This window comes from Oryzias melastigma, linkage group LG13 (assembly GCF_002922805.2).
Source record: "Oryzias melastigma strain HK-1 linkage group LG13, ASM292280v2, whole genome shotgun sequence".
Taxonomy (NCBI): Eukaryota; Metazoa; Chordata; class Actinopteri; order Beloniformes; family Adrianichthyidae; genus Oryzias; species Oryzias melastigma.
Genome location: NC_050524.1, coordinates 8,134,051 through 8,160,768, shown reverse-complemented (window position 1 = coordinate 8,160,768; position 26,718 = coordinate 8,134,051). Strand labels below are relative to the sequence as shown.

Below are 26,718 nucleotides of genomic sequence, written 5' to 3'. Positions count from 1 at the left end.
TAAAACTGAGTTTTTATGCGATAAAACTATGTTTTTTACACCCGTCTTGGGACAACTTCAGACTATGATAGTACAGACTAAACAGCCATTTTCTGACCGTAATAATTACAGTTCTCAGAGTCAGTGTATAAATCGGAACTGAAGTTCCCTCGCTCATCGATTTTGATTGGTCCTCGTATTAGCCCCGCCCCAATGCGGCACAACGGGTCTAAAAGTTTTGTAGCTGAAACTATCAGATTTGAAAACCAAAAAAAAAAAGAGTTGAAAGTAAAAAAAAGATTTGAAACTTAAAAATAAGTTTTGAAATTGAAATTTTGAGTTTTGAAACCTAAAAAACAGAACATTTGAAACTGAAAATAACTAAGTCTATTTTTGAATAGTAAAAACCTTTGGACATTTATAGTTTTTTGACCAAACACCAATATTTTTTTCCCATTACATTTTTGGGGTTTCAAATAATATTGGCCCCGATTTAGCTCCATAGACCTCCTTTTTTACATCAGTGATGTCAAACATTCAAAAAAAAAAAAAGTTGAAACTGTTAAACCTGCAGGTGTTTGGTTGGGGGTAAAATCGCTCAAAAAACAAGCACTTGTTGTTGCCGCATAAAATTTTTCTGAAAGTTTTGAACCACTCTCAAAAGGACAGTGTCAAATCAACCAATCAAAGGAAAGAAAATAGAATTAAATCTGCATGTTAAGGTACTTTCTCTTTATTCATATTTCTCTTGGTATATATTTACTTGTTGTTTTACCGCTCCATAATTTCTGTTCACACCCAGCTCTTGCTTATTTGAAGACATTCCTTTCACAGTTCTGTCTTTAGTATTCAGATACATCCATGCTCAATCTTCCATCTTCTGGCATCCTCTAATTTTGCCATGGAGGTGTCTCACATTCTGCAAAACACCCTGGAAAGTAATTCTCAGCTTCAACGCACAATAATGCTTTCATGAATAATTACAGGTATTGAAGGACTAATTGTGTTTTCTTCAAAACAAAAGATATCAGTGTTCCATGCTTGTGTAATCAAGTCAGTTTTGGTCGAATGCGAAGATTGTTTCTTTGAGAAATGCTGAAATTACAGATTGGTTGTATTTTACAACTCTGCTGTGATGTGTGTTTTTTTTTTTTTTTTCTTGTAACTTTTTTATGCCCTCCTAACTCCGGAGGGATGTGCATCTCAGCACCGCAGGGAGGATGTGTTCACGATACCAAAGTCATTTGAGCTTAATCTTCACACATCTTCTCACTTCTTAAGACTGAATAAATTAAAAACACACAGAGTTCTAAATGTCTCGGGGGAAAGGAATAATTTGTTCAAGAAAAGTTTGGATAAATTAGGAAATGCGGCAAAGAAGTGTTACCTGGAAAATCAGAATTTAAAGAGGTATCTTTTACATTTTTCCCCTTTAATTTAGTATAACATTGATGTAGCAGTAACAAAGAACCACAACACTGATTCTCATTATATTTTCAAGGGATATCTCATGGTTCAACATGTCTACAGGCAAGTACAGCCCTCTAACCAATATGAAGATTTTTAGATGGAAGAAAATAAATGGACACTGTCCTTCTAACATCTATCAATAAACTTTGTAACTTGTGTTTACATGCACAAAATTTAAGTAAAAACATAAAAATAGGAAAAGATGTGCTATAAATGAAAAAAAAAAAACCTCAAGTAAAAGTTTTAGGTTTTGACATAAAAGCATTGCTATGGAAAAATGAATAATTCACTTAGCTTAAAAAAAAAAAAACTATGTATAACCCAAAGTTTATGACACTACTAAACACAAGTTTTTAAGTATATTCTTTTGAACTAATGCCAAGTCCAATTTAATTCCCTATATAACGTATATCACTCCAAGTGGAGAGATATATTATAATATTGGCTACTAAAAAACTATATACAGTAGTGCAGGACTCTCTAGTGTGCTGGATTTTAAAAGCAATTTGGACACCATGCTTACCACTTTTATTTTTAAACGGCAAGTACAATGTCACCAATTTCACAAAGTGGAAATCTAATCAATATGGGCCTTTTACCATGTCTATGTATGAATCCACTGTGTTCTGATGATGAAAATGTCTGACAATTAATTAAAAAAATACATTTAAATATATGTTTTCACTAAAATTGTTCAAATGCATTGTGGTCTTTATTTGAAAATGTATTGAGCATCTGTGCACACTGTTTTTTTGCAAAGACTTCTGGGAGATTTCTAGTGCCCTCGAGCTTTGGAATTTTAGATTTGGACAGCACTACAAAATGGTGAACACACTGTATGGACCTCTATATAGTGAGTTAGGAATTCGGACATAGCCATTGTCTTCAAATCTTACTCCCACTTGACGTCATCAAGAGTTACTGGTCATCTACATCATCAAAATACTCATCAACATTGGTTTTATAGCTTTAAAACGTCATACTAAAACAAGAAGTCTTTACTTACATTTAAATGTAAACCTCTGATTTTCAGAGCACACCCATGGAAAGAAATGGATTTCTCATCGTCCTACCGGCAGAGGGATACCCAGCCTTAAGTCAATACGGCTCCCCCTTGAAAAAACAAGTTTGGACACCATTACAGCTTGGAGAAATAGTGACGAGATGAAGAGGGAGGAATAGAAAAAAGCACATTATCAGATGAAGGTATTTTTTAATGCAATTATCAGTAAGCAGAGATGAAAAAAAATAATTAACTCAAATTTTTTACAAGATGTTCCTTTCCTTTTGACACATTTTCCCACAAACTTTAAAGGCATATTCATGACATTATCTTTGGAGAAAAGCTAAATGTACTTAAATACATCTGTTTTGGAAAACATAACTCAATCTGCAAAAAAAAAAACAAAACAAAAACAAACACTGCTTTAATTGTAAATCGAGGACTTTTTGGTATTTAATGGAACAAATGAATTCTATTGTTGTAAAAATAAAACAGCAACAGCTGGCTTAAAAGTAACTTCACTAAATGTCACTTGAGAATTTGAAACTAAAGTAAACCAAAGAAATACGAGTTGTGTTTCAAATTGCTAAAATAGGCAAAAAAATAATTAAATATTCACTGGGAAAAAAAAGACTTTTTCCATGACATTTGTAAAGAAATCAACTATGTATTTTTGAAACTCTGCTTTATTTTAAGTTTCCAAATACTTCCCCAAAATTCGAGTTTGAGTTTTTGTGACGTCCAAGATTGTCGCTTTAAAATCTTTAAGAATCTAATATAGGGCATGAAAAATATAATTCAGGTAATGCAATCACTGTTCTAAAATGTCAAATAATGTTAGATTTTATGTAAAAAAACTAAACTAGGGAGTAAATAAAACTTCAAAATAAAGTGTGATCCTTCTCACTTTCAAAGTAAAGCTAACAAGTGTTTTTCGCATTGACTTACATAAAAAAAAATCAGTTTACCAAATTAGGTTCTGAAAAAAATGCTTTAAATATATATAAAAATAGACTGAATAGATTAGAATTTAAAAATAACATTAAAAAAATATGATCTTGTGATCAAATTCCTCTTCAGATCAAAAAAAGTCAGATGTCTGTTGGAGAATAAAGAACTTAGTGTAACTGTCAGCCTTGAAAAATTTGTGGACATGTTTTCAGTATTTGCCTTAAAATGATACAAATCAACAGATACGTTTATGTTTTGTTTACTGCTGAAGTTAACCAGGAAGTTAACAACAAAACTTGAGTGTGAGATTGTTTAGTGACAAATACCACTTCTTTCTTTGAAATATTTGTGGGGGTTTTTTGTGTTATGTTTTGATAATTCTGATCTGCTGGTCTAAATAAAGGTATAAAAACTGACTAAAAATATATAATTTTAATTTTCAATCATCAAGCAAAAAGACACACATATAGAACTATTCAAATGTATTTTGATTAAAAAGTAAGAATTGTAGTTCTACTTCTGAATTGTCGATTTTGATTCATGATCAGATTGCCATCTAAGTAGTGATCCACGGCCCTATTTATTATGTATTACAGTTTGCACAAGGTCCAAAAGAACACAAGTAACCCAAGTTTTACTATACAATCTCAAATAATCATTTCTCTGCTCGTCAACACAACATCCTTCAGCTAAAATCTAACGTTTTGCCAGAGGTTGTTCCGTGATCCTGTGCCTTTCAGTGCACACCTGTAAACATTTGTTATTTAGCTGTGAATCAAAGAGACAACATTTATTGGCACAACCTTCTGTGGTGGACAGCAGCACTCTTGTTCCATCTATTACCAACAGATGGCTCTTTAGAATGACGCTCACTTTGTGACCTTTAGCTGGGACAGTTTTGTTTTGTGACAAGGACAACACTCTGAAGAGCTGCTCCATGTGTTCAGTCAGCATGCATATTTATCAGCCTCCCCCGAACGAGATTTAATCAAAACCATCACAAGGCTATCTGTCCTGAATTCAACAACTCAGTCCACTCCCTGCTGTGGCGTGGTTTGTGGTAAAAGCTGGGACGGAGAAAGGAGTAAAAGGAGTACGCCGGTTTTATAGAGAAAGCATTGTAAATGTGGCTGAAGATTTCCTGCTATTTCCCAAAGAAAGAGATTCCAGATTAATATATTTACATATGTGTTTACATTAAGCAAAGTTCATTGTGTCATACGACAAAACAGGAGTTTTCTTAGTACTCTCAGTCATGCACACACATGCTCATGCTGTGTGCCCGTGAATGTGCTCCTACTGTTATGTGACAGCAGGCCTTGACACCAAACAAACTTTGTTCAAGATAAACTTTGACCAAATCAATTTTTTTGCGTCTCTGCTCTTGCTTCTGTTAATGCAGCTTCTTGTATTCATTCATAAACAGTCAACATTTCATTTAACAAACCGATAAAATAACAGGCTAGTTTTACAGAAAATACATTTCATTTTTGAAAAATTAAAAACATGGATGAACAAAAAAACTAATAAACACACTAATCTATTGCATAAGAGAACATGACTTGTGAAGTTTCCTTTTACAACACAGTACTTGCAGGGTATTTAAATGGTACTTTTTTGTACCTACTGGGTACTTACATGGTACTTACTGTGTTGTTAAGTGGGATTATTTGGTTCTTACTTATGTGGTATTAACTAGGTATTTATGCTGTATGCACTTGGTTTTTACATAGCACATACTGAGTATTTACATGTTGTGTTAATGTGTCTTTGTAGTACTTACCACAAGAGTTTGAGTGAACAAAATTCTCAGAAATGTAGTTTTAATCTTGAATTCCTTCGTACATGTCCTCAATTATTAAAAAAGTGCTACAAGAACATCTTAAAAACAGCAAAAACACATTTTAAAAAAAAAAACTTTTTCATATTTTCCTTATTTTAATCAAGACAATAATAAAACAAAAATTTTTGTTTTTGTTTTTAATTTTCTCCTCTCTAGCTAAAGCGAGACAGCAAACTGAGTCACAGACAACACAGAAACACCACGGAGGCGGCTGTCAAAGGGAATCAGCTCTCGATGTGGGAGCGAAAGATCTCATGAACCCAAACACGCTGCTATGTCTGAATTCCTTAACTACTCACTAAATAGTGCTGTATATCAGTGGTCCCCAACTTTTTTGTGGCTGCGCACCGGTCAACCTATGGTGAATTCGCTGCTCGCCACCTGTCAAACATGTGATCTTGAGTTTGTCTGAGGTGTTACGGGGTTTTAATCTCACTCAGGGGTGTGTCTGCATGACAGTCGCTGTTTCTGTGTCTCTGTGACTGAGTTTGAAGGCTGTCCCGCATTAACCCGAAAAGAGGAAAAATAGGGGACTTTTTTTTTTTTATTATTATTATCTCCACAAAAATAAGTGCGACCTGCCAAACTGATCTGCTGTGAAATGCAGCCAGACATTCGAGCGCTGCGCGTGCTCGTGTGGTCGACCCGTCAGTGCTTTTTTATGAGCCCGCCCACTATCGCAGGAAAGGGCAATGGGATTGGCTAGAACTTCAAAGTACTGAAGAGAGTAGAATTGATTGACATAAGACCAAAGCTGTTCAATGAATCTAAGCACCAAAATGCAGCACCTTTTGAAGCAGCTTCTTTTGGTAGAACCGCAAAAATCATAACGGATCCTACTTGGAACCGAACTTTGGTGCAAAACCCTCGGTTCCACATGCAACTTTTCTTGAATTTTAGCGCTCAAGCTAATTGAGAGAATCCGGTCGATTTTCAAAATAAAAGACTTCCGTCTCGTTAAAAAATAAAAATTATTTAATAATAATAATTTATTAATTCTTCCGCGGCCCGGTGGCAAGGGATCCACGGACCAGCACCGGTCTGCAGCCCGGTGGTTGGGGACCACTGCTCTAGTGCTTTCACCATTTAGTGGTGCTATCCAAACCTACAATTCCAAAATCGAATGCCCTAGAAATTTCCTTAAAGTCTTGTCAAAAAAAACAACGTGTATCAATGCTCACTACATTAGCAAATGTAACCAACAATACATTGCGTTTGAACAATTTTAGCACAAGAAATGTGTTTAAATGTAATTGTTTAACAAACTATCCACTTTTCATCATCAGAACAAAGTGGATTTATAAGTAGATGTCGTCACCAGAGAATGTGGATCTATGTAAATCTATATATCTATCTATCTACATGTCTCCAAGGAACACGTGAAACTGGAGAAAGACCAGGGACTCAGAGAGGAACTGGAGAAAGCGTGGAAGGTTAAAGTGACAGTGGTACCAGTGGTAATTGGAGCACTTGGGGCAGTAACCCCCAAACTGGAGGAGGTGCTATAGCAGATCCCTGGAAAGACCTCTGACATCTCAGTCCAGAAAAGCGCAGTGCTATGAAGGAACAGCTAAGATAGCTGCGAAGGACTCAAGCTCCCAGCCTCTGGTCTTTGAGATTATGTATTTCTCCATGCTTGTGTTAAAAAAAATACATTCTGATCTTCATCTAAGTCACATTATATAATGAACACAGTATGCTTAAACTAATACAACACATAAAATGTAAGTTTTTGTGTTTTTATTGAAAAAAATATGTAAACATTTGAAGCAGGTGGGGGAAAAAAGTAAATTATTGGATTAAATAACTGGCTAACCCTCCTTTGGGAGCAATAACTTAAACTAGGTTGAAGTTGTATTAGTTTAAGCATCCATATATCCATATATATATTTAAATAATCGATGTATCTACCTTAGATGGAACAGTCTGTTTTCGTCATGTATTGTCTTAAAGTGACAGTACACCTCAGCGGGGCTGACAGTCACGTCCCTGATCCACAGGAAACTCCGTGTTGTGATGGGCGGGGCTTAGGAGCCCGCGTGCCCACTCGGTTCTGCCCCCCTCACATGAAAAGCCCCGACTCGGAGTCCGTCTGCCCTCTGCTTCTGTCACTGTCAGCCCGCTCGGTGCTCGATTGGTTTGGTCTGGAAAAACCATGGCAGACCAAGAGGGCAGTATCGCCGTTCCCGAGTTCAACTCCCTTCTCCAAATGGACCCTTACCTGAAACCTTTCGAGCAGGACTTCAGGAGGAGGTAAAACGGCTCCGGTAGGGGGGGGATTTCTGTTCACCGGAGTGCTTTAAGCAAACTCCAGTGGCGCGAAATGACAGTGCAATTTACGCTGCCATTTCTCCCTGAAAATACAAAAAGTCCAAACTCTCATGTAAAAGTGCTCATTACATTTTAACAGAAAGTTAAATTGTGCGTCCTAAACACGGACAGCCCCCGTTCCCCGTTTATTCACCGTCTCCCAGATCCTCTGCCTGCAGAGCAATACTCGTTTGGAGGATGCACACCTGACAGAACTAACGAGCCTCAGCCTCTGACCCGTGGGGTCTCAGCGTTTGTGCGCGAGGCGGTCATAAAGGCCGCACGTGCTTCAGTCAGGGTTATGTGCACGTCGTGTTCAGGTGAAAAACCTCAATCCACATGAGCACGTGACAGCACCTCAGTCTAGCTTAGATGCACATAATGCTTTGAATATTGTTGTTTACTGTCATTAACTATCATGCAGGCTGCAAATTAAGACATGATGATCTGTTTACACCTTCTTGTTGAGTACCCTCACTGTCCGAGCTAATAATAGGGTTTCTGACCCCTTATAGTGTTCACTTGGCTAGATGATCCCCTCCAGCCTGAACTTGACCTTTTAGTACATATTCAGTTGCATACAGTGTGTTACATAAACAAAGTCACTATGTTTATGTCATATTGACAGTTTGCTTGGTCATTCATTGCATGTGCAATTGTTGCTCATCTAGGGATGTAGCCATTTTATACTCCTGAATAGGCTTATATTAGAACACCACTACTTTAATTTGATGTTTTTGGCTGGTGTTGTTTGTGTGTATTTATGTGCAACTAGCACAAAAAATGATTTAAATTCATGTTGGATCATGTAATATGCAGAGGCGGACTTACCAGTAGGCAAAGGTAGGCGATTGCCTGGGCCCCCCCAACACTTTTGGAGGCCCCAAGCTGAAGACTTAATTTTTCTAAAACAGTTTCTATGCCCATCATTATTTGACTCTGTCAGAGTAAAAAAAAAAAATCTACAACAATTGAATATTCTGTCAACAGAAAGTTATCCAGCAGAGATGGACTCTTCTAAGAGTTTGAAAAGAAAACAGTGGTACTCAGCCAGCTGTGAAAAAAGGTAAAAGCAAAAAGAAAACAATATGTGATGCTATACTTCCAAAAGTGCAGGAAGGAAAACAAAACAGGAAAAATAACAGAATCAAAGTAATTCAGAAAGAAGATAAAGTCAACAATAAGAGACAAAAACATTTCTCATTTTGAGATTTTTTTTTTTTTAATCACACTAGTCCATGTGTCAAAGTCAAGGCCCGGGGGCCAGATCCAGCCCTCCAGATCATTTTATTTTATTGTTATTAATGGCCTGATCTTATCTTGCGTTCATTTCTAACTTGTATAATTTTGACACGATATATTTTTTTGGAGAGTAAAATATTATAAGTTATATAAAGTTTAAGTTGATTTATTCTGGTAGAATATTACTGCCTTTTAATTATTCATAATTATGTTAAGAAGTTATGTTTTTTATATTTAAAAAAAATTAGCATTCTGCAAATTTTTTGGTCTATTTTGGCATTTACTATGATTTTTTTTTTTATTTTATTTTGGAGTTTTGCTAATATTTTAGCTACATGCTAGCTGTTTTGGCTAATTTAAGTATTTTTGCATCTTTTGCATTCACTAGTATAGCCTGACAAATTAAATTACATATGTCACAGACGTTTTAGTGTGGTTAAATATTTAAAAAAAAGAAATAATTATCACAACCAGTTCAGAGTACCCCAAGTTATTGTTCACCCAGGCCCCCTAAACTGCTAAGTCCGCCACTGATTGTATGTGATGCACATTGCTGCATTGTCCGCACATACTTTAAGGCCAAATGTTGTTGGCCGCACGTATTAATCTAACTGTAATCTTAACCTTGACCCTTCCGTCAGGTTTGTCCGGACAAAAAAAGTTCAGCACTGGTTCCACGTATTTAGAATACTACACACAAATAGTGACTTTTTTAAAAAAAACAGAGTTTTTGTCAGTTATGTCATATTTTTTAAACAAACTTATAAAACATTAACTCTGATATGTTGTAATAGGTAGTGATTTCAAAATTAATTTACCTTAATGTTGGTACTCTATTTTCCCCGAGTATAAGTCGCGCCAGAATGAATATATGTTGCAGGAGTCAAAAAAGTCCTAATTAAGAAAAAAAAAAAAAAAAAAAAAAAAAACTGTAAAAAGTTGCTCTGGAAAAAAAGTTGCATTTTTAAGTGAGAAGTGCAACGGTTCTGAGCAAATTTGCCAAGCCTGGCGTATTGCTGCGTTCAAACCAAACACGATTCAAGCATTAGTGCAAAAAAGGAAAAAACATAGTTCATTAGGAGAATGATCAGATACTCGTAAATGTTTAATTCTTCTTCTGCATTACTCTCAGTCGCAAATACTGATGTGCACACCTGCATTGCCCTCTAGTGGTTGTTAGTGGAAACAACAGCTAAAGGGGAGCCGCTTGTTAGCGGGGAAATAGCATGCATATATATATATATAAAAGCCAATGTTTATTTTTTCTCAATATTAATTTCTCCAAGGTCTCACCCTTGGCCAAACTATGAAAAAGAATGTAGTTTATACTCCAAAGAATACGGTAATTAAAGCTTTTTTCTTGTTGAAAAATATTCCTGTCACTATATTGTTAATAAATAAGCTTCTGCATGTTGCTGAACTTCCCCGAAGTTCCTTATTTAGAGCTATTGACTAAAAAAGTTTGAATATTTTTTGATCTGTGCAAATTTCAGCCAGATTGTAGCTTATCACTTGAATAGCATTCAGTGGGTCCTTATACGTCTGGAGTTTAGAGGGGTTACAAACATGAAAAATCTGTACGAGACGCCTGGATCTCACCTACTTCACCTTTACATACCTACGTGTATCAGCAGCTGTGACCAAGGCTTTAACTTCAGCATGAACCACAAACATAGTTATGTTCTCTTATAGCTATTTTAGCAACAGAAAGTGAGTAAATAGTCAAACTAAAGGCCATGTTTATATTGTATTGAATGAAACCTCTGTAACGAGTCATATTCAGTCTTTTTGTGCAAATTATTTGCTTTTCCGTGAAGCCAATTCTTTTCTCACTGCCCTTACACTGAGGGGAACCTGCAGGAATGCGAGTTCCAAAGTCATTGTCTGCCTACTTCGTGTTGTAACTAGGGGTGTAACAGATCACAAAACTCACGGTGTCATGGTTTTAGGATCACGGTATGGATCATTTTTTTTGATCAGTAAAGAGTAAAAAAGAAAAAAAATGCAAAAAACAACAAGATATAAGCCTAAAAAGAATTTTTGGAAAAGCTTCAAAACAAATATTTAATAATGTTAGCTCATTGAGGCCTATTTATAAAAACAAAATATCTTTAAACTTTGAACACTTAGTCCTTAGACCAAATCTACAAAAACTGAGAGATAAGAATGATTAAAAACACCAAATCTATCTGGAGTACTTCTTAAAATGCTGATGTCCAAATTAAATGGTAAATAAATCAGTTAAAAATTAAACAATTATTTTTGCAGTTGTTTTATTGAAAATAACTATGGGAACATAAAAAATATTTAAAATAATTGTTATCCATAAAAGATGGCTCTGCCTTGCCTGCTTTTCCTGGAGATTTATGATCCCTTTCGCTTGCCATACTATCGTCCCCTGACTGCACGCATCCCTGTTACGGAGCAACGGCTTTCTCCTGTGCGGTACAGCTGGTGCTATGGCGGATTCTAAATGGGAGATTCTCTGAATCCAGAATGGAGATGGTTAGCGATGGATTTATTTAACTCTTAAAATTAAATAAACCTAATATTTCACCATTCGGGTCCTCCATGGTGAAGTTGGAAAAAGGTTTTTGACGGGAGTTCCTCCCACAGCTTCTAGTTCTTTCGGAGAACTGCGAAGCAGCTTTTTTAACGTTTGTTAAATGAGGAGAGTGCAAAGAGAGTGATGCACTCATGGCTAAAATTTTACATTTTTGTGTTCTTTTAACGATGGGAAATAATATAGTCACAATATTGGTCCCTTTCAGTTCACTTGTCAAAGTGGGTTCCCAGCTTGCAAAAAAGAACTTCTCATAATTAGAGCAAAAGTCTCTTAGATGGAGAAACGCGGAGCATCAGAACCCATTAATTCTCTCATTGTGTAAAAAAATAAATTGTCAACATCACCACTCAATGATGAGTGTTGATTAGTAAAAAGATGAGTTACGAAACTGTATTTATTTCAATTTGCGCTTTGGGTGTATTTCAGTCAGATTAATTGTGAATCTCTTCCTTTGTTTAATGTTTTGCTAAAATAATTTATTTGGATCCTAAAATGTATTTATTTATTTATTTATTTTAACTGTTTTGACCCAGTGTTATAGTTTTAAAAGATAAAAAAACAACACTTTAATCAAAATCAGTTCTTAAAAATATTGGTGTATCGGTAAATATACAACCCTGTATATGTCTGAGCTTTTAATTCAGGATATAAACATGCTAGTCATCTTCTGATTCAAAAATTGCTTAGACTAGTTAAATCAAACTTTTTTTTCTTTAGTTTTTAACCCCTTATTGCCTGTTGTCGCAAATATGTGACAAACCACTTTGGCTCTAATCTTACCTAAATGTAACATCTTTTTAAAAGCAGCAACATAAGCTAGAAATACATTTAGGTGTTAAGGAGTTAATGGATGGTTGGATAGATTAAATCACATAGGTAAAATTAATGTATGTAAAATTAGTAACTGTATATCACTGTAAAATAAGTAAATATTGCAATTTTGTAACTTAAAAAAACAACAAATGATAAAAATCTTAAATATGTTAATTCTGACTGAAACATAAATTTACATATTTTCTCCATGTATTTATACTATGTTCTATATTGCTAAAAGTTAGTTGCTTAAGACATAACTCTGTGTATTCAAACCAGGTTAGTCTGATCTGCAGAAAACAAATAAAGAAAAATAATATTTTACCTTCAAAGAAGGTTTAAGTTGCAACAAAAGTAATGCAAACATTTCCTTCCTCAACTGACTGCATAATTTACCAACAACTGGCTTGTGTTTGTTTGTTTGTTTGTTTGATTATGGGCTAGAGGGCTAGGGAGATTGCTGTTTGTCATAATGTCCATCACAAATCCTGATGTTTGCTTGATGCATATTTTCACTGAGTCTATTCCAGTAATGAACAAACAAAGTGGAAAGTTTTGATTTCAGCAGCGTGACTGTTTGGTTTTAACAGAACAGCACGAGTTCTAAATAAAACATAAGAATGTTTTGGATCAAATTTACCCTGAATTTTTTTTTTTTTATTGTATTGTGGCATTTATTTATTTGTTTTTTTTAAATTCAGCTTACTATAAAATCAACAGAGATGTCAGCACACAAAGCACGTGTTCATGCCCCTATTAATATGTACACATTTAAATGATATGAAAATGTATGCACAGATAAAGCACACTTTAAAATGCACATGTTTAACTAGCTGGGTTTAATAATTTTCAGTCAGCTCACATGCATCACGTTTCTCTCTTTTTTTTTTTTTTTTTTTTCATTTGCAGGAAATGAAACAGTGGGCATTATTCTGTGCACTAATAACAAAGTTTTAATAAAGAAAGCAGGAAAAAGCTTTCAATTGTGCGGTGCAAAGCAGAATGTCTGAATGCTCTGACCTTGTGTCTGCAGCAATCTAGATAAGCAAATAGACTCTAGTGCGTCAGTAGACTGCAGTCTCATGCTTTTTCTTTTTTTTTCTTTTGCATTACTTCATGTTAATTTTCTATTTAACCTTTGCATGTCCGTTTATTTAACCTGATAGAGTCAATTAGAACAAGATGACTTCATGCTGCTAAATGATAAGTGTTTGCAATTCGGATTATATGATTACTGTACACTTATTATTTATTTATTTATTTTTGTGGCTCTAAGGCCTTCTAATATCAGGTCAGACCTTGTTCCTCATACAGCAGGTGGGAGACCACCTGCTTGTATTTGGAGCAGATGAGGTTCTGTCTGCAGTCATGCTGAAAGTTGACTTCACCTATTGGCTCCGCCCTTTGACTGTATGTGAGAACTGGACTGAGTGATTGTAATGGGAACCATAGAAAATAGATTTTTTTTTCTTATTAGGGACATTGCAAAAAAAAAAAAAAAAAAAAAGGCATCTATCCACATGTAGCAGTATCAGCCAAAAGGCAAATTTTTATCTGGTCCCTGGACAGGTGGTAAAAATGTCTCCTTAAAAACCATTTGAAATGAACAACAAAAACATGAAAGAGAATTAGAGTACATAGCAACTTTGTAAAAGGGTAAAAATACAAATATCAATAAGCAATAGAAGTAATATTAATGGGTAAAAACTTTATGTAATTATAACAAACAGTTGGAATTAGAGGTGTAACGATTAATCAACTTGATCAGTGAATCGATTTCTATTCCCACAATCCCACCAGATTGATCTGTCTGAGGCAAGTTGTTAATCGAATCAACCTATATCTATAAAATTGTTTCAAAATTAAAAAAAAAGATTATATTGACCTTAGAAAATATCATCTGGATTGATATATGGATGATTTATTTTACTGTAATGTAAAACGACCATCACAGCAGACAACATGCGATGGCAGCAAAAAATGATCAATCCATCATTACACTCTGATCTTTGTTTCATCGATTGATCTGGTTTATTTCAAGCATAGATTGTGGAAAATACAGGACAAAACACACACATTTTTCAAACTCATTACAGAAATAATGAAATGCATTATTTTGGAAAATAAAAAATGAAGAAACAAAACCAAAGACACACTTATGTCACATTTAATTCATTAAATATTGTAATTATTAGCCTCTTGTGCTCTCTTATGGGGTCCAGATGACCCGACCCTTACACTGATGTATGATACCTCCCATGACAAAGGTGAACAGGATGTCCCCACTTTTAATGTAAACATGCCTAGGATAGTACAAAGGTTTTCTAGGATTTGTTGCATCCCTAGCAATAATTTATAAACATTGTTGTAAAAAATACCATGTAAACCTAAAAACAGTAGAGATTTGTAAAAAAAAAAAATAATAAATAAAAAATAAATGCATTTAGAGCTCCAACAAAATGAAGTAAATTCAACCCCCAATATTTTTCAGGTTACAGATTTGTCCATGTTGGAATCAGAAATTGTCAGTAGCAGGGATTGGTCTGAATCAGTCGGGTAACGTTTCCATGGTAACTACTCTCACCAATCAGGAGTGAACTTGTTAGAAGGCCACATCCCATTCAAAAGTGGGCTTCATGGAATCTGCCAATGAAATGTTTTGAACATTTGATGTGAGACCACATACTCGTTCTTGAGGCATGTGATTGGCCAGTTTATAACTTGCAAAAAATAAACAAATAAATTAAGTTTAGCAAGAACTTCTTAAAATAGATACCAGAGCAAGAATGGTTATTTTGACAAATCTAATGATGGAGTGATAGCTGTTTATTTCTCTATAGAAGTCTATAGGACTTTGACTTTGTGTATTCGGTACTGCCACAAACGATTATTTTAATGGTTGTCTAATCAACGATTATTTTTTTCCGAATAGTCGACTAATCGGGTCAGGAAAAAAGTTGAAGTAAAGTCTACATCTTAACCATCATTAGCTTCAAACTAACTAAAAACTATATATACAGCATTACCTGCGATAATGCTAGTGTGAATGGTGTAACCTGAATTAGACCGCTGAAGATGCTGGTGATGATAGCTGAAGATGCTAAAATTGATAGCTAAAAACACTGAAGTTGATAGTTGAAATCGCTGGAGCTATGGCTGAAAACTCTAAAGCTGATAGCCAGCTAAAATATTAGTTAAATGCTAAATTAGCCTAAAAAACCCTAAGTCAGCCAAAACAGCTAGCATGTAGCTAGAGTTCAAAATAGCCTAAAAAACCAAAAATAAATTCTAAATTAGCAAAAATAGCTAGCGTGTAATCAAAATATTAGCCAATCTCCAAATTAGCCTAAAAAAAATCTTACATTGGCCAAAACAGCTAGCATGTAGCTAAAATATTAGCTAAAGTCCAAAATAGCCTAAAAATAAATCCTAAATTAGCCAAAATAGCTAGCATATAGTTGAAATATTAGTTATGCTCCAAATTAGCCTAAAAATCTAAATAAATGCCAAAATAGTCCAAAAATATAGCAGAATGCCATAACTTTCAACTTTACTACACTCTGACTTCATATAATATAAAGTAACAACTAATCGACTATTAAATTAGTCGTCGACTATTTTAATAGTCGATTAGTTGTCGATTAGTCGACTAATTGTGGTAGCCCTAGTATACTTCTTGTATTTCTCAAACACAGTCAATGACTCCACTGCAGCTCCGATGTGCTTGGAGCACCTTTTGATGGCAACTAAACTTAAAGTGCTTTACATATGGCTCTGGAGCTGCATGAAGGTTAATTCTCGCTAAGCTCCTGGTGTTCTCACGCCCACAATCTCCACTTGCAGACAGAAATCAAGAGGTTTCTCAGGTGCCAGCGTCATGCTGAGTCCCAGTGCTAAGAATTTGGCGGGCTTATCTGAAGGAGACCTCTGACCAGAAAGATTGATTCTCCAGATTTCACCATCACGCCGCCGCTCACACCGTCTTCTATCAGTTATCTGTGTTTGCAGGCAGGACTTGGTTTATTATATAATATTTTACTGAATTTAGTTTCATATTTTATGTCATAATTTCAGATTAATTGATAGTAAACTTTGCTTTTGAAGGTGCATGCAAGCTATAGCCAGAGCAAGCTGTGCTCTGCTGACTTGTTTTATTATGAACTCTTCCTTTTGCATACTTTTGGATGTTGAAGCTTTAGAGCAGCATTTACCTTCTAATTTGGGTGTTCTGAGATTGTTGTTATTTATTTTTTCTTCTTGGTCATCAGTTTGTAATAATGACGCAATGGGTTTAAAGCCAAACTGATTATGCCCTCTGAATAAGATATATTTCAGCCAATATAAATGTTAAAAGTCAGGAATATGAAGAAAAAAAACAAACATTTTTTTTAGTCTGCAAGATTGATTCAACTTGTTTCTTAGTACCTTTTGTGGGATTTTTTTACTCTCTTCCAAGTCAACAAGTAGATAGTTGGCAGGAAAATGTTTAAAAAATGTTTGGTTTCATATAAATTTCAAGATGTACCATTTGCCTAGTTTTAGATTATGATGTATTCACATAACCCAATATTTACATTACATTAATAGACAATGCGACTTAAGTGACATACTATAGGTTGAAGTTGCATACTAATACTTACAGATTTAGCCTTAAACCTAACTTTTTTTCTCCATATGTGGATGGAAATATTATTTCCTCAATAATTATAATCACAGTTTTGTAATTTTCTCTGTTCCTGATGAGTTTTTTTTATTTTTATAATTGAAGCATTTTTTAATGTATTTTTAAATTAAATGTATCTTCTATATTCAAATGTGAAACGGATGAAGCAAAAGATGAGTCGAAAACATTATTGTTTGAAACTTTTGAAACTTTTTTTGTAGAAAAGAAAACAGTTGCATTGCAAGCGTACTGAACAGCATGACTGACAGCACGGGGACTTGTAAGTCCTAACAGAGGGGCAACACTTTTACTTCCTCTTTAATGCAGGTTCAATTAGTCTCTGGTTAGCTAACAACAGACCCACCAGGGTAAAGCCAGCAAACATGAAGACTAATCAATGAAAAAAAATAAAATATTTACTGTCTGGTTTCAAAAATTTGCTCTGAGTTACACCAATATTATAATTTTTTTTTTTATAACATATTGTCTTTTGATTGAAATTCTGCTTAAAAGGGTGTTTCTGTGTTTGTATTTAATAATCGTCAGCTCCAGCATTATCTCATTTTCTATCTTTTTTCTGTAAAATCTCTCCCAGTGGTTTATTATTTATTTTAATTAGGATTTAGCTGTTTTTATTCAAAAACAAACAACTATGTCATTTTCTTGCACAGTTTCTGCAGAGCGGAATCCCTTTATTAGAAATTTGCCTGAATTGTGGGTACATTTTTTTTGTCTGCTCCTCATTCTCAACTGTTTAAATAAAAAATATTCAGAAATGCAGTTTTAATTTTAATTTTCTTAATGTATGTCCTCCATCAGAAAAATACCACAAGATCATTCTAAAAACTTTTTTTTTATCTGAGTGGTTTTTCACTGATTGGTTAAAGCTGTTTGTCTGTATGCAGTTTTAACCATTTGGGGGGGAAAAAAAGCAACTCAGTGTTAAATGTGAAGTCATCTTTAACCTCTTTTATTCTACATTTATCCTTATAAGACATTTTATCCATCTTTTCTTTTGTAGTTTGTCTTGTAATTTTTTCTCCTCTTCCAAATTTACAGCTTTTACCTTTTTTTCTCTCTCTCTATCTTTTTTTGTTTTTGTCATTGCATAATCCACCCACATCCACACTGTACTGACCCACACCAGCATTTACTTGCAAAAAAACAGACTATTTCTGGCAAAATGAAGTTTTCTCAATTGGTTTGCAAACAAACTTTATTCTTACCCCGCCAAAATAAAAGCCAACCGTTAGCTCAAACACTTAAGTCTGGGCCAAACGGCTTATGTGCAAAGACTCCCAAATGTTATAATCATTTATAGAGAGAGCTTGTTTCAAGAGTTAAAATAATAATTTTTATGAACATTTTTTAACGTGGTCAGGATAGAAGAATTACCTTTTTTTATATATAGACAACCGTTTCCTGGACTGTCTATTGTTAATCCTGTTGCATTGGATTTCATTAATATTTAATGTGGCATTTTTTGACTTTTTGCCTCTTCTAAAAGTTGTTTTGTGTTTATCGTATTTCATTGTTAGATCAACTAGACACATTGATGACTAGTTTATAAAAAATGTTTTTAGTACAATGTTCTGCAACACAGACCACCAGGTTTGGATTAAAAATAATCCTGATCAGATTTGATTTCATGTGTCACAACTTTTGCCTCTCTTAGTGACCCTGCTGGTCTGATAAATGAGCGCTTGCATCCGAAACTCCTTGTTTCTGCAAACGAACAACAACAGAAAAAAAAGGATCTGTGTTATTCTGCAGGTCACGGACCAACCGCTAATTAACCCCATTTTCAAACCCTGCTTGTATGAAGGGAAACCTTTCAAGCACTCGCTCGGAGAGCGCTTTCATGACCCCATTTGAAGGTGACCTCGCTGCTGTCCTCTATGTGAACCGGTGATGCAGACTTCAAACTTTTTCTCTTCTTTTTTTTTTTTTTTTCTTGGCGTGCTTCAGACGCAGCAATGCTACAGCGCCTCGGCTGTCACTGCCACTCAAACATCACAACAGGCTGGATCAGTCACTCTAAATTTAGATGCTCAGATTGTCTCAACATTGAATGTATGAACATGTTTCAGAGAGCAGCAGCTTTTGATGGTTTCAAAGTGTAGCATGTAATTATGTCAAAAGATTTCAACTGGGAATAGGATTGTGTTTAAAAAATGGTTTTCTAAAGCCTAATTAATAATGTAAAGGAAACCATGAGAAAACTTTTTTTAAAAGCATCAAATAAAGTAAATAATTCTGTTCTAATGTTGAAATTTCTTTTGAACATTCATTTTACAAGTGATACGATTCTGTGTTTCAGACTGCATTCAGATGTTTCTGGAGTCTGTGTTTAGCCAGATATCACGCTGAGAACTTAAAGTAGTCTTTGTCTTCTCATTTTAATTGGATTAAGTTTAGCTGCTTCCTCTGTTCTGTTTAATGTATAGACTTCATATATTTACTTCCTCCCGTTGTTGAGTTAACTTTTCTTGTGACTTCATTTGACTGAAGGATAGACAGAAATTTGTAACATAAGTAATTGAAAATAGTTCATGCTCAAGTTATTTTTAATATTTTTGGAAATAGAAATGTTATTTTTAGGGGTGTGACAACGATTCGATTCATATCATAATCTTCAATTTAAACAAGACGATTCACTGACCGAAAATCGATTCAGGATGGCACACCGTGACATCACAACTACAAATACACAGGTTTAATTCAACAAGTTATTGAAGGAAAAATGACAGAGGAGCTTTTTATCATGTTTTAATCTCACAAATCCACCTAAATTTATTAATTTAATCCAAAGTAGTTGTCTGATTCACTTCCAGATCACCTTTTTATAATAAGTGTCAATCAACTACTCTGGTTACCACAGCGTCAGAAGAAGACTTGAACATAAGTTTGCGTATTTAAGTACATAAATATGAACGTTTCAAAAATATGATTCTATAATGTTATTGTTTATATAACAACAACTATTGTTAGATTGATCTGTCGTTTGGAGCTGGTCATTTCAAATGTAGCTTGGATGCCAAAAAAGTCACCCTTACCAACCCAGATATCTGAAAAAGCCCTATTATTTTATGCACAAAACTGGACTCTAATCAAATCAAAATACTAATTTAACCCTTGTGCTATACAAGGCATATTTACGTTAAAAGTGGGGTCATCTGGACCCCACAAGATTGTATGCTAAACTCTTTGTCTTCTCTGGTGTCCGTGGCAGACAAAAAAAAATCATTTCCACATTTGTCATGGGAGGGATCACACATCAATGTGAGGGTCGGGTCATCTGGACTTCACGAGATGGCAAAAGGTTTAAAAGGTTATTCCCTATAGTTGTCATGAATGGAAAATGAAGCAACTAAAAAAATTGGTTACCCTTATCTGTTCCTGAGTTTACTATTGATGTAAAACGTAACTTTTTGATCTAGGAGTCGATTGCAAATTGATTCCTTCTAAAACTACCCTCTAGTGGTCATTTGAGGAACTGCAAAAATGTTTTTTTTTTTTTTTTTTTTTTCTTCTTTTTAAATTGGCTTCATATTGGATTATAATCAGAACTTGAAATCTGATCTTTGAACATCAAGAATTAAAGGCCAACCTCTGAAGACAAAAAATTAGGTTACCGCTTGTGATAAGATATTTAACCTTTTATTACCTCTAAATGTGCTGACCTCACATTTTGGGTTATATTAGCACAGTTCTTAGATCTTCTTAACTGGGGCTCTGTGACTATGTGTAGAGGGTTAGATCAAACATTAGCTCAGATCTTAGGAGGTTGAAGGTATTACAGCTTTAATGGGAGAGTATTTTGCAGTCGTGTTGCATCTGATGTATATTCATAGTAAAGTAGTGTAGTAAGCTGTCATTTGTTACTTTGTGACTCGGGTAATGAAACAAATAGTAAAACATAATTAACTTGACCTTTTCGCTTTATTTGAACTTAAAAGAGAACATGAATTTTGTAGAAAATTCTGGATTCTTCCACAGGCAGGACTTTCTGGGGTGTATATACTGTTGGAAACGAATTAAATGTGAATACAGCTGTTGTCCTTCCTCTCAGTGTAATCTGGAAATGGTGACAAAGTGACAAAGTAGGCATGTGGCAACATCGGTTGGGCTTTAAAAGGTTCTACTTGGAAACTGCATTTTGTCTCCAACATGCTCCACGCAGGGAGCAGCTGCTGAAAAATCACACTGTTACTTCAGCCCATCATCACTAACCCCAGGGCATTCATAGGAAAGGCTGAGCTTTGCTTCGGGGCTATAGGGGAGGGAGTGCACTTAACTGTGCCGGCTGAGAGAGGCTCGCTGTACCCGGGGAATCTGATATGGACACCAGCCTGGCTGCAGGAAACTAAAGTGAGATAAATTGTAAAGTAGTTTGTCTATCCTTTGCAGTTGAAGGTAATGAACGTTTATCTCTTCGGGAATGCCTGTAGTCACATTCTAGAGGCTGGGAGGCAGGTTTGGATCCTGAGGTTGGATCTTGGAAAGAGGCGCGTGCCATCTTGTGCTGCAACATTTTTAATATATAATTTTAGGAAAAGTAATCTCTTAACATTAATCAAAGCATTTTTTTCCATTGAAAATTAGTTTCACCACTAAAATGGAAACTGATCATCTTTTGATCTGTTGTCAAAGAATTCCCAGTGGTCTTTCATTTGTGAAATTAGTGCAATTTTTTAGAACTTAGTTATTGGTGTGTATTGGGAAGAGTTTGGCAAATGCATAGCGCGATACACGTATCACGATACTTATCCCAATATATCCCAAGACAGTACCAGAGACAATATTTCACTTCTTTTTTTCATATTTCGACTTAGAAAAGCTTCATCTGAATATTAATACATTTTTCAAATAAAAAAAATGGTAAAATAATTGTTATTTAATGATCAGAACATTTAAGCACTTTAACTATCTCACACACGTTTGGTTTCGTCACTGATCTATCAGGTCGCTTTTGGCTTGCTTCGTGGTCAGCATTGTGACTGAAGCTCTGTGGGGTGCACTTTGTGCACCGTTGGGCGGCTGGTCTCACTGGTTCTTCCAGGAGCCACAGAGTACAGAAATTTCCGTTTTTAAACTGTACCAGTACCAACTTTCGCGCACCTTTTCGGTTAGTTAAAACTGAGTTGTAAATGTCTCATATCGCTATGAAACGATAGCGACTGTGAGGCTCACGAGTTCACGACTATCCCAAACTGCTTCTCGCAACATCTTGTTGTTATGCTGTTGTGTAGATGTGCTCAGAGAATCACAGTGTGCTGTGCTGCTAACTAGCGGTCGGGGGTTTAAGTGGAAAACAAAGTAAGATGTTGAACTGTATGCTTATTGATAATTGAATATTGTGTGATCGCCAAAGTATCGCCAAATGAAATATCACAATATTTTACTAAATCAATATTTTCTGACACCCCTAGACTTAGTTTCTACAGTTTGGCAGGAGTTCGTCAGAAATTTGCCTCTAAGATGTTTCTACCTGGCCCCCCCATTTACCATCAGCAATCTCAAGAGACTGCAGGCGCTGCAAACAGCTTTGGCCTTTTTCCGGTGGCTCACCTGACTCGCATCTCATGAGCCTCGACTTAAATCTCGTGGGTCGTGACTCAGATCTCCTGGGTTGCGACACGATTTGAGTTTCTGCTCACGAGACGTGAGTCAGGTGAGCCACCAGAAGTAGGTCGGAGCTGTTTGCAGCGTCAGCCTCTGCTGGAAATCTGTTTACACAAGCTCATGCTAGCTTACAGCCATTTGCAACCCCAACATAACATGAAACAAAATGACCAGGATATTTGTCCTCAAGTGGATGCATTGGTACGGAGCGAAACTGGGAGCTTGTGACTCACCAGTTGTAGCATCAATGTCCCCTCTATAAGCTTTTTTCAACAGGCATTATTTCTTCTGATCCTGATTTACAATGAGTTGAATACTCAGATATGCAATTTTTAGTTTAGTTTTCTGCCAATATGTCATAAATCCTAAGAAAAAATCCACAAGAACATGTTAAAAACACCAAAAACTCAATTTTCACTGCATCAGTTCTTTAAATGAGTCAATATTCTCAAATAAAAGTCACATTCAAAATCAGTACATGGAGTGGTTAGAGTACCAATTTATGTGTTAATTGTTTGGATTATCTACTATTAAGCGACTAATTTTAATTGCACAGAGATCTCAGAAATATTTATTCCTGAAATATAGATTTGTTGCATTGTCTGTGTAAAATTACTGGCATGTTTTAATGGGTAAACAAAGCTGGAGAGAAAAGAGGCACATTTTAAAGGCAGCACTTAACTTAATGATTTAGTCAGTTAATAAAGAACCAGCCTTTAACTCACAGTATTTCTACAACAGTAGACGGTAATTAAATGATGGAAAAGGGAGCAAAATACAAACTGATGGGGAGTAAATGGAGGAGAAAAGTGTCACTTTATTAGAAAGAAACAAAAAGTTGACTCGCGTTTAATCGTTGACCTCACATCCTCTTCTCTGAAGGTACGAGCTTCTGCAGAAGCAGCTCTTCCAGCTGGAGGAGACGGAGGGTGGCTTCGACCAGTTCACGCGCAGCTACCGGAGCTTTGGAGTGCAGCGGCAGCCCGACAACAGCCTCTTCCTGAAAGAGTGGGCTCCAGGTGCAGAGGCCCTCTTCCTCACCGGTGACTTCAGTAAGTAGCTGGAGAAGCACCATGTGTATCACGTATGGTATCCAACTTCTGTCTGACTTTGACTTTTTTTTACATTTTCTATTTTTTACTTAGTTTTGAAAAGGTGGAATAATTCTTAAAAACAAATCTAATTTTTTTTTTGTAAGAATTGTTTTAACCTTTAAAGATGCACTCCAGGTATATTTTGATCTATTGTAAAAATGTTAATAATAATAATTTCTGCAGTCCGGCAGGAGTTGGTTAGAAATTTGCCTCTGAGTTGTGGGTCTGTTGGCGCGGAACAACACCACCCCCCCTTCTCCTCCCCGTTACTGAGAGCTCTTTGTTTACAACACTAGTTTACAGCCCCTCACTAGTTTACACTAGTTTACAGCTTGTGTTATTTATTTTCAAATAACAAATACAGTGTTTTTTTTCACCTGCTCCTGAATACCAACCATTTAAATAAAGAAACACTCAGAAATGCAATTTTTAACATAATTTTCTTTATTTATGTCCTCCATCGTCAGAAAAACATGTTAAAAACACCAAAAAAGCCCAGCATTTTCATCTGAGTGCATGTTTAATGATCTGCAAAATGCTTGCCGTATTCCAATTTAATAATGTGTAGCAATTATTCTTTTTTTTTTTTACACAAAACCTGATTACACCTCCTGTAATGATATATTCAGCGAGTCCTGGAGAGTTTTTTCTTCCACTAATAGGTTTGCAGGTATCTGCTAAGAGTGTAGACAATAAAAATATATATTAAAAAAAAATCCACAATGAAAACCAAAATGTGAGAGGCTTTTTGGATTAGATGGAGTGTTCAACCATTTCTGTGCTTGAAGAAGAATAATCACCTTGTAGGTAAAAAAGTACCTTCCTTCAACTGAAAATAACTCGCTTTTGTTGGAACTTTTTTTGTGTGTTTTAATCTTTTTTGAGTTGACTTTTCTTCATTTTTATTTTACAAGATAAACATTTTACATTCCTTTGTTTGAAAATGTAGTTATCTTTAAAAGTATTTATCAAAATAAAAAATATTACTCTCTCTATATTTTTTAAATGTATTATTTAAATAGAATTTATCGTAACTTACATAAGATCTGGGGCTTGTAATGAACATATAGTAAATGAAAATGCTCCAACAATGGAAGAAAGTAGCTGCAAAATCCCCCAAAATGCTTTTCTGTGAATAAATCCCGACTCATGGTCACTCCTAATATGAGTATTGCTGAGTCATTGAAGCAAAGCTGCTTCTATAATGGCAAAAAATTTTCATTAAGCAAGAAAAACACTTGGAAAAACAAGGGCCCTTTATGTAAATAGAAAAAAAATACCTAATAAGGGTCCCTTGAAGTTAAAAAAAAAAAAAAAAAACCTGCCCTCACTGTCCGCCTCTACACAACCTCACTGCCCAACTTTGACCACACTTAGCAGCCGCTTTCCACTGTTAACTACTTCCTTCTACCTCTATCAGGCTAGTCAATATGTGTATATTGTTTGGTTGAGCTTCACTCAATGTTCACTATATTCCAATTTCAAAAAATGTGTGAGTTAATGGAGAAAGCAATTTTAGCGAGCACGCCAAGCTCATGTCATTCAAAATCTACAACTTCTAATTGAAGCATTTTTTCCCCAACTGGTTCCTAATGAAGTTTGAGAAGTAAGGAGATGATTGATGAAAATCCATAGGACTTGTTTTCATTATTAGCTGATGCTAAAGGTGCCTTTTTTTTTTTTTTTTTTTCTTAAATTCAAGATGGCGACCTCTTCCCGGGGTCAAAAGGTCAATGAAACTTCTGTCATGGTTCTAGACTTAAGTTGGCAGCATGTGTATGAAAATCACCAAAACTCACATTTTGCCACAAAGCTATAGGTTGTGTGGCCATCCCACAATAACTGAAAAACTTCCTTTGAATATCCTCCATATATTTGTAATGGTTTCGTTAGTGAATTTTCTGAAGCCCCATTGGAGATTTTTTCCTCCATTTATCTTTTTGACGGTTTCCTTCGCTATGATGTCATTGTTTTAGGAGGAGTGTCGTTCACTACATCCAAAATTAATTTTCACCAAGTACTAGGTGTGTGCAAATTTTGCGAAGTTTTTGAGAATATTGCAGGAGAGAAAGGTGCATACATTCATCTTGTATTTAAAAACAATATGCTCCTTGCAGTCAGTGAACGCAGCGGTCCAGAATAGAAACCCTACTTCCTAAGAGTTCAGTGCAGTGCGGTGGGAAGGGCTTCATCCTTTTGATCGCCTCTCAAAGGAATAGGAAGTGTTATAGATATTGATTACACAGGAGGAACATGCCCACTTAAAAAGAGCGGGTCTTTTGAATGTGGGTGTGCTGGTTAATATTTTAGCAGCTGGTTATTTCATCACCGCTCGCAAAGTTGTTGAGTGAGCGCAACCTCTGCACTTCCACTGAAATCAGTATTCCCTCAAGTTAACACTTTGAAAGTAATTTTTGTGTGTACTTTTGGAGGCTGTTTTCCAATTTACTGTGTTATTTAAAAAAAAAAGAGAGAAAAAAAATGCATAAAAAGTGTTTGTATCACATTGGAGAACACAGAATCTCTGGATTTATTTTCTGGACTTCATCATTCAACTATGAGTAAGAGGAAGCTTACTAGTCATAGGTTTAATTTGGGGATAATTACTTGTCTGCTCCTGATTAAAAGATAAATCAAGTTATTTTAGCCATATTCGATTTCTTATCAAGGTATCTTAATTATAAAACGTACTGCTGAGAATTTCCATTACATTACATTCATATAGTGTAAGTTTTTTATCCTCACTAGCTTTTAATTGAGGAGCACATCAGGGGGCATTCTGACTTCTTTTCTTTGCAAGGTTGATGTTTCAATTAATAGTTGATTCTGAACAACAGCTGCCCCCTTCTGTCTAATGCATGCACTGTAGTCATGGGCGCTGCAGAATTAGTCATTTTTAACTAAAAGTCTGCTGTGCTTCCATTATTTCCCATGCCGGCACCACGTTAACTGGCTCAGCAGTACAAACAAACTGCATACAAGAGGAGGAAAAAAAAGACCATGTTAACAGACTGCAGCGCCTCTGAAATCTATCATTTTTAATGAAAGGGTAGCACAGCAAAATGGTGAAATGTTTAATTTGATGTTGGGAGTTATCTTGATCGTTGCCCGAAATCTCCTCCAATCAAAACATCCCAGAAACAGATTTTCATTCAATTT

At 35.4% G+C, this 26,718-nt stretch overlaps 1 protein-coding gene across 1 annotated transcript in view; it reads left to right on the top strand.

Moving 5' to 3' along the window:
• The first annotated feature begins 7,310 nt into the window (after window positions 1-7,310).
• Window positions 7,311-26,718, top strand: part of gbe1b (glucan (1,4-alpha-), branching enzyme 1b) — a 149,694-nt gene continuing 130,286 nt past the window's right edge. Inside the window, exons 1-2 of the mRNA XM_024277525.2 lie at window positions 7,311-7,499; window positions 23,348-23,517. Coding sequence (XP_024133293.1) covers window positions 7,402-7,499; window positions 23,348-23,517 — 268 coding nt within the window. The 5' untranslated portion in view covers window positions 7,311-7,401. The remainder of the gene's footprint in view (window positions 7,500-23,347; window positions 23,518-26,718) is intronic.